This window comes from Paroedura picta, chromosome 4 (assembly GCF_049243985.1).
Source record: "Paroedura picta isolate Pp20150507F chromosome 4, Ppicta_v3.0, whole genome shotgun sequence".
Classification (NCBI taxonomy): Eukaryota; Metazoa; Chordata; class Lepidosauria; order Squamata; family Gekkonidae; genus Paroedura; species Paroedura picta.
In genome coordinates, this window is record NC_135372.1 from 91,777,728 (window position 1) to 91,786,950 (window position 9,223).

Below are 9,223 nucleotides of genomic sequence, written 5' to 3' on the forward strand. Positions count from 1 at the left end.
GGCAACCCTATGTGGGGCCAGTCACAGTGCTCTCAGCCCTACCTCACAAAATGACTGTTTTAGGGAGAGGAAGGGAAGGTTGTTGTGAACTGCTTTGAAACACCACAGGGTTGTCAACTCTGGGTTGGGGAATACCTGAAGATTTGAGCGTGGAATCAAGGGTGGGTGGGATTTGGAGCAGGGAAGGACCTCGATGGAATATAAGACTATGGAGTCCGCCCTCCAAAGCAGCCATTTTCTCAGGGGAACTGATCTCTTTGGTCTGGAGATGAGCTATAATTCCAGGAAATTCCAGGATTTCCTGTCATATGTTTGCGGTTCAGTGGATCCTATGCTCATCAGATAGGACCTTTCTCATCATGCTGCCTGCAGGCAGTCCGTTAGGTGGCTTGGTTAGAGAACTGGTTATGAACTGGCCCTGCATAAAAGTATAATTTCCCCCAAACTGACATACGAAAGGTTCTCTCATGTAACTCTTTATAGTTAAATTATGGCCAGTGTACCTCCAGATCCCAATTCCCCATTTCCTGGTCCTATCACACATATTCCACAGACCTTTCAAGATGTTGAGAGCTGGTGATTCAGCAAGCATCATTGTCTTCATGGGCCTAGCTCACCTCATGGAAAATTAAAATTAAATTGCACCACTGCATAGAATATGGCTGCGCAAATAGGCCAGTAATCCCATCTAATACAAGCATAGAGCAAACTGCAAACAGTCATATCCTGTTGCTTGGCATCATCATCTGGTAAATACAGGCACATTGCTTTTGAATGTGGAGGCTCCAGAGCCAGACAAACAGCCTGCTGTTCATAGAATCATAGAATAATAGATTTGGAAGGGACCTCACGGGTCATCTAGTCCAACCCCCTGCACTGTAACCTGCCACCCCCTTAAGCCTTCACAGAATCAGCCTCTCCATCAGATGGCTATCCAGCCTCTCTTTCAGATTCTAGGACAGGCTTTCTCAACCAGGATTTCCTGAAACTCTGTGTTAATTGCTAATGAGCAAACAGGGCAGAGGGACGACTGTTCCACGCTCCAGTTATTAACCAGACACAGCAACTAACAATAGCTGGTCAGACATAATCTTGCAGCTGGTCCATTTGCTGTTGCTACTTGCCAGGAAAAGCATGAAGTTTTTGCATCAGCTGACTTGTCCGCACGAAGTAACACAGCTGGAAATCAGATAACCGGTTAGCTGAGCGTAAAAGTGCAAAGTAATGTTTTGTTCTGGCTCTCTAGTTTCTGCTTGGCAAAGGGAGGGCTAGCTGGAGACATGATGTTTCTGGGCCTGCAAATGTGCACTCTTCCCCCAGCCTTGTACTTCTACAGAGCAGCTCATATTTCACAGCTGCCATGTGATTTCTTTTGCCTCTCATGATATTTAAAGCCTCTCCTTGACGTCAAGCCATCTCCACAGTATTCTATTCTGTTCTGCTTTCAGGATTTGCTCTCTCACCTTCTGGCTGGCTCCTCCTATTATCCTCCTCGCAAGGCATTTAGGACTCTTTTGAAAGCAATAAAGAAGAGGTGGGTGGGGGCTGCAAGGAGGGACATTCTTCTGCCCCTTTGTTTACAAAAAGAGCATAATTTTCCCAAGTCACCACAGGCAAGCCCCTCTACCAAACAGATGCTTACTCACAGCCTTGGGAAAGTTGGTAATGAATAGACCTATGTAAATATGGGCCTCCTGCACCTAACCTTCCAAGCCTCAAAGGGAATGGAGGAAAGAAGCTTGTTTTGGATCAAGAAATGTAGAACAGGCGTTACTGCTAGGTGAGCATTGGGGCAGATTCCTTAGAGCAGGGCTGTTGAACATAAGGTCTAGGGGGCCAGAACTGACCCACCCAGGTTTGTTATGTAGCCTGGTGGCAGCAGCAAGAACAACAAAAAGACCTGCCTCAGGTGGGATGGCTGGAGGGACAATCCCCTTCCCCCCCTTGGTTGGAACAAGCTGCCACCCCCTCCTCCTTCTGTCAGGAGGAGGCAGGAGGGGTTCACTGCTTCCCCATCAGTGTGTGTGCAGGTTGGGCCTCTCCGTTTGCCTCCGCAGCAGACGTTGCCTCCTTTGCCACCACCTTCTTCCCCTCCACTCTCCTCTCTCACTCTTTCTCCGCCACCACAATGCCTAAGAAGCAGCCCATTGGGAGGAAGGAAGAAGGGAGGGAGAAAGTCATTAGGTATGAGGGGGTGGGGTGGGGTGAATGACAGATGGAAACAGGAGTTAGTGGGAGTGTAGGAATGGGAATACCAGAGTACATGGGGGACTGGAGGGAGAGGCTCAAAAGACAATGGTTGAAGTGCATGCAGAGCCAAGATATAGGATTTTGAGCATCCTCACTTCTGGAGACTGGCAATATGAGACTTTATGAAAATAATTTTTGTAACATATTCCCCATCACTCCAAGCATGGGAGAATGAGCTTAAGAATGGGACAATTATTAAACCTCCTCTACAAGGGAGACACAACTGTTGTTCTCTGCAATTAGTCTATCACCTCCTTCAGAGCAGCTGCGTGGCTACTGTGTGACCTTGCATTGAGTAAGCTTGCTAAAAAGAAATGGCATCTTCAGCTCTTCACTTGATTGGTGGCTTAGTGGAAGAGAAAGAAGCACACTTCACATTTAAAGAAAATAGCGTTTATTTGAAGATGACAATTTGAAATTACCTGCTAGGAGCCAGTATGTTATTCATTAGGTTTTCGGCTTTTTGATTTGTGGCTGATTTTTCAATGAAGTCATTCGGTTCTTCTATAATGTTTTCATCCGTTTTTTCTTGCAAGTAGTCATTGGATTTTTTTTTGTTCGTGATGTATACGTTTCTTTTTATGCTGTTTTTCAAAATTGACTTTTCATGCTTTTTCATTGTTAGTGGGTAGGTTCCCCCTCTTTTTGTGCTGTTGCATTTTTTTGCAGGTTCTTTTAAGAGATTGCCTTTTTCTTTATTTATGGGCCACTGTGTAAGACAGGATGCTGGACCAGAGTAGACCATTAGTCTGATCCATCAGTGCTCTTATGTTTTTGACATATAAAATAATTCTATCTAGTGAAGCCCAGGACTGGGAGGTTGGCAGCAGAATCAGACAGCTGGAGAGCATACAGGATCAGGCCTCATATGCTGACCACTCCCCTTCAAAGCTGGGAATATGGAAGCCTTGCCAGGGAGATGGTCCTGGCAACATTCACAAACCTATGGCTGAATAGTTCAGTTGACCAAGACGTTCTGCTGCTGCCCTGAAAGTAGCCTCCTTGGCCACTGGTGGAGCAAGGGAGGGTTGTCAGACCCAGGTTGGGAAACTCCTGGAGATTGAGGGTAGAGTCTGGAGAGGACAGGGACCATGCCACAATGACCACCCTTCAAAGTATTCATTTTCTTCAGGGGAACTGATCTCTGCAGCCCGGAGATGAGCTGTAATTCCAGGGGATCCCCAGGTCCCACTTAGTGGCTGTCATTCCTACCTGAAAGTGATCATTTTCCAGCAAAGGACCTCCAGAGAGAGATTCAAAGACAAATCACTAGACTGTGCGTAGGTTTAGTTGTATCAGCTAAGAAGTAAACAAATCTCACACTATTCTTAACCACTCAGGTGTTAAATTATTTGATATAACTTTATTACCAGTGACAGCAATCTTGTATTCTTTGGAGGTTTGAATAAAAAAATCACAAGCTGCAGCTCTTGCATTCATGACCTTTGCAGCTCCCCCCCTTCCCTCTGACCAGTTTCACTTCATGCAAATGATGTAGGGTCTACCCCCAAACAGTTATTCTTCAATATATATATATTAAATCTCTTTGATAAGCAAAACACTTGGTCCCCCTTTCCTGAGATCTTCAGAACTATGTGAAGATTGTTAACATGTTAAACTTTCCCAGGCTAAACATCTCTGTGTTCTGTGAATTAGAAGCACCAAAACCCTATCCTCTGAATTCACATCAGTTTACTTTCCCTTGAACGGAAGCAACGAGAGCTCAACCCATTCCCCATCATGGGTATTATGACATGCTATACCTGTACATGTTACTAGAAATCACATCCCTATATGTGCAGCCATACCTGTGGCAGAAGAAAAATGTTTTAAAAATGTGTTCTGATGCAATCCTGTGGAGCCAGGCATCGATAAGCTTGTGCATGTTTGATTCCAGCAGCATATTTATGAGAAGGCACTGATAAATGTGGCTGACATTCTAGCATTTTTTGGACTTTTCTGTTGATTTGAGAGGAAAAGAAGGAAATGCACAAGGCCACGGAGCCAAGAAAATGTTCCCTCACTTACGATCAGCCGCTGGGATGTCCCATTGCCTTTACCCATTCAGGGAGAGGGCTTAGTTCTTCCTTACTAGCATAAGTCACAGTGACAACTTGACTGGCCAGAGGTGCTAAGATATTAAAGTGTTAGATGGTCCCTGGAGACACAATCAGTTGTAAAAAACTGGCACAGAAACAGGTGTTAATGACATTTGGGGAGAGTTCATGGATTATTTTACATTCCGCCAAACCAAGTAAAAAATTGTGAAGTAATTTAGCACAGCACTATTTTTTATGCAACCTGAAGTTCTGACTTTTTGTACCCTTCCCCCCCCCCCCACAGTACATAAAGTTATTCCCTCCGGCTGTGCACCTCTTGCAGCATCATGGTTTATTCTGAAGTTCATAGCTCAAGCCTTTCTTGGGAGTCTGCTCAGAGTTCTTTCAGCAGCACTTCTCTTCCAGGATTTCTCAAGGTTCAGTCTGGGTTGCTTGTTCCTTCATGGTTTCAGACACTGGGGGCTTGGGCTGGCCCTCTTGATCTGGAAGCTCACTGGTAGTCACTGGGTCTTCTTCAAGATTTAGAATATATCCTGCTATCTCTTCAATATTTTCCAGGCTCAGCATACCAAGGTCTCTGTAGTAATCATTCAGGACTCTCTCCAGAACTCTCACTGCATCGGAAGTTCTGAAGTGTTTCTCCAGGACCTGAGACAGTTGATACCACACAGAGTGGGGTCGGACAGGGGCTGGTTTGGATAGATCCTCAAAGAAAACCTGCTCCGGCTTTTTAATGACCAGATAAATAATAGATTCTGGCCCAATTGGATAGTCTGATAATCTGTGTTCTCCCTCCAGTACTTTGCCTCGGAACAAGAGTGTCTGCTGGTTCACAGGAACATTCAGTTGTTCTGACACAAGGCTCTTGACCAAAGAGATCCTTTCCTCTCCAGATACCCGGAGACGACATTGCTGGCCAAGGAGCCTCTTCACAGTAAGCAGCATTGCTTTGCTAGGTGGGCTAGAAAGCCAAGCCCTACTTTCAAGAGGTAACAGCCAGACCCCCTAGAAGAAACAGAGGGTAGGGAAGTGATTGGCTGATTTCTATCTGATGTCACAATTCTATTACGGTCAATGCTTGAGAAATACTTCTGCACTCATAAACTGTACCTGTGGGTGTAGATTAATTTCTGGCAGAAAAACGTAGCAATATTTCTATATTAATCACGTTCTATATAAATGACCTTTTTTGAAGTTAATCTGTTCACGATAAATTAAATGTACCTACAGGAGCATGTCATGTAAGATGTGCTTCTATTTTGTAAGTAAAATTTCTGTCTCTTGTTACCTTTGGATTCAGATGATCCCTGTGACTGGTTCAAACAGCATTTCCCCCTTAAATGGAAAATGAGGGATACTGAGGAAAAATTCCTGTGCTCCCAAGGCAAATGTTTTTTTTTTACATTAAACCCAACAGTATCTGCCCACATTCTGTTACTCCTGATTAGTTGGGGAAAATTAGTTTTTAAGGAGACAAAGCAACAGGAGGTAACTGAGATCACCACCAATGCTTATGTGGATTCTTTCCTTGGAGAACTCTCAAATTAAATTAGTTGGATGTTTGACCAGAAAGGTTTTATTAAGGGGAAATAACATACATTGACAACACACACACAAGGCTACCGAAGAATGAGAGGGGAGAAAGATTTTTAGAAAAGGCTGAATTACCAGCCTTGATCTGGGGAAGAAGCAGCAAAATGACCAGCATTTCACAGAAAGGGAAATGATCTTGGGGTTGGAGTAGATGACCCATGAAGTCCCTTTCCAATTCTATTATTCTATGATTCCATGATTCTTTGAGACAAACCATCACAAGTCAAGAACCGGATGTAAGAAATTCATATTCAGCAACACCTTGTTGAGTGTTTTTAAGAGAATCAGTTCATCAGTACATTCCACTTCAAGTTTTCAAGAGTTAAATAATTTTATCCCATCCTTTTCCAAGGAACTCACAATAATCTTGAAAAGTAGCCTATGTCGAAAGAATGACAGGACCAAATTCACTCTGAAAGCTTCACTGCTGAATAGGGATTTGAACTTCCTTGGTCTTAATTCAACACTCCAAGCCCCAATACGATGCTGACTGCATGAACAATTCCTTATACATTTCAAAACTCCTGACACTAGACTTATAGGATTCAAGTATAGAGAAAGCTCCCACAAATGTTTAAAACTAGATCTGATGAATAGCAGATCACTCAAATTAGAGCTAAGAGAAGGAGTACTACATCAGGATCTAATGAGGAGAGGCTGGAGGAGAAGGAAGTTACTAAGAATTCTAATGAAAAACAAATGGATGTGGAAAGGGGGATCCATAAGGTTAGGGTGATATGGCTTAAATTTCACAGCCATGGTTATTCCCATTTAACTTGACCTGCTCTTTGCTTTCTTAACAGAGCAATGAAGAATGGCTGATGTGGTAGAATAAGGCTACCACCATGAACAACTCTGATTATATCTGCATTTCACATTGAAGAATTCAGAATGATTGAGGACTAGCAATACAGACTTCAGGCACAGAGGTCAAACAATATTTTACAACCACTGCTCTATAAGGGGACTGTATGAATTCTTACAATTGGGCAATGGAAGCTGTAGCATTTTTAGACATATACTACACAATTGTTCTCAGTTATGTAATTACAGAATCAACGTATGTAATTGCACAGTGATTGCTGTAATTAGAATCTCAGATTGCCAACTGAAACATGTGATGAACTGAAACCTGAGTCTGTAGATGAGGAAGAATCAAGGCTACAGGACAGAATGAGGAAGATACTTCAGTTAAGCCATTGCAATGGCAATGTATGTGTGGGTGTGTGTAGGTCCAATTTAGAAAAGGTGCACCCAGGGAAGAGCAGAACATAAAGGGGAGCAATTTGTGCCATGACTGAGACTGCATAGTGCATACTCTAGAGCAGGAGTGGCCAAATTGTGGCTCTCCAGCTGTTCATTGATTACAATTACATGAGCCTCTGCCAGCATGGTAATCATAGTCCATGGACATCTGGAAATACATAGTTTGGTCGCCCCTGCTCTAGAAGACATCAAGGATACCACAGAGTTAACACAGAGTTACAACACATTCATGTCGCAAGCCATTGTACAGTACTACAAACATGTGAAAAATACAGGTGAAGTGGAGAAAAATGGAAGGGAAAATTTAGGAAAATGCAGGAGAAATTAACTGAAAATAGATGTTCCTAACCTCTAGCTGAGCCCCAGGGAAAACTGTTAAGGTTTCTAACAACCCAAATACTAATTCTGATGAAAGGAGCAGACCCAGTTTTGGTGTGACCAATACCGCATAGACTCAAATTGTCATGTTTTTCCAAAGCAGGTGCCAACCACACATTATTGAACCAGAGTCACATGAATTCAATCTAGGTACAGTAACAGAAAAAAGTGATTCATCTGTGACCACTCTTATTTTTATTACCAGTCACAACCCACACAATAATATACATATGTCCAGGATGGCCATGCACTAAAAATACTATACCGGAAGTGTTACCATTCACTTCAGGAGGATAACTGTCAAAGCCTAAGGTCACTCTCCAAATAAAATACGGAATTCCAAATTTCCTTGTGAGTAAAAAATTGGAACAGTTACTAAAAAAATCCTCCCCAAATCTAAATTGCTTAGCTGCAAGTTGCCTTTTGTGTGTACTAATTTTGTATCTAATTCACATTACTTCACCCCTGCTTCTACCAAAGCAATGTTTAAAAAAAAATCTGCACAACCAATTAAATTCAAAAGCCTTGTTGGACAATAGTACTACTTGGCCCCACTCACTTCCTAAAAACACTTGGGAGTGTCAGAAAAGGGGCTGGTGGGTGTTACGTTGATTTTACCTGCTATTCCATCATTTTATTGATAAACTAGCAGAAAAGTCCATTGTGAAAAAGCAAAACAAAGGGCTCTAGGCAACCTATGGTCGCTTTCAATATTCCATCCCAGCCTGTAAAAGTGGAGGGGGGGGGAACATGGATGGACAAGTCCCTTAAAAAGTTCACAGCCTTGGCCAAGATCCCTTAAATGAACATGACTTAGGTCTGTTCTGGTTGGATGAGGAGTCCAATGTCCCCACATGTAAGGCCTGCAGGCATCTCATCCCCAAGCCTGAGGGAGACAGAGTTCCCAAACTGAAGGCAGCATTGTGCAGAAAAACTTTAGAAAGCCTTGAAATCTTTTCCAAAGTCAAGTCCACAAAAATTGCCCATCACAGCAATCCACAGGATTGACATGGCCAGCTCCTCCTCCTGGATCTGTTTTATAATGAATCTAATCAGGATCACAATTTTCTCTGACCCAAGAGGCTTTTTATGAGCTCCTAGCTAAGAGGGCAAGAAATAGCAAAGACAAAAAAAAGTGCAAATCCACTTCTCAACAGTGGGCCCTCAACACACGCCTGAGCCTGCCCCATCTCTCCCAGAGAAACCTAGGATTCTGTCTCTGGGGTCAGGATCTCCCTTGGTATCCATTTCAGGATGGAAGGTGGAAATGAATCTGACTCTGGGTCAACTTGGAACAGAGAGCAACGGCTCTGTAGTCACCACCTCAGCCACCTATACTGGAGACCCTCGAATATGTATGGTGCTCCCTGAGATAATATAAGAGTGGGACGATAATTTCATCCACACTAGGAATGCCAATGCCTTATTCTCATTGGGCTGTTTCTTATCCGCCCTCAGCAACAGTTTCCCGCAAACCTCATTCCTTTATACCAGTAATGAGGGCCCTCATGTTGAATGCATCCAACACAACTTTGGATCCAAGTCCAGATGACAGTGTAGGAGGATCCTTCCCCTATGTCTCTGCATGTATGGGGAACACAAATGATGCATATGGCAGAATCCTTAGAAATGGATGTCAGTACTTCAGAGCACAAGCCAAAGGACAAAATTTTAAG

At 43.3% G+C, this 9,223-nt stretch overlaps 1 protein-coding gene across 1 annotated transcript; it reads right to left on the bottom strand.

The window, feature by feature from the left end:
* Nucleotides 1–4,565: 4,565 nt before the first annotated feature.
* UBL4B (ubiquitin like 4B) lies at nt 4,566–5,309 on the bottom strand. The gene has a single exon (XM_077336326.1). The coding sequence runs from the start codon at nt 5,253–5,255 to the stop codon at nt 4,722–4,724; it is 534 nt and encodes a 177-aa protein (XP_077192441.1). The 5' UTR covers nt 5,256–5,309; the 3' UTR covers nt 4,566–4,721.
* Nucleotides 5,310–9,223: the final 3,914 nt, after the last annotated feature.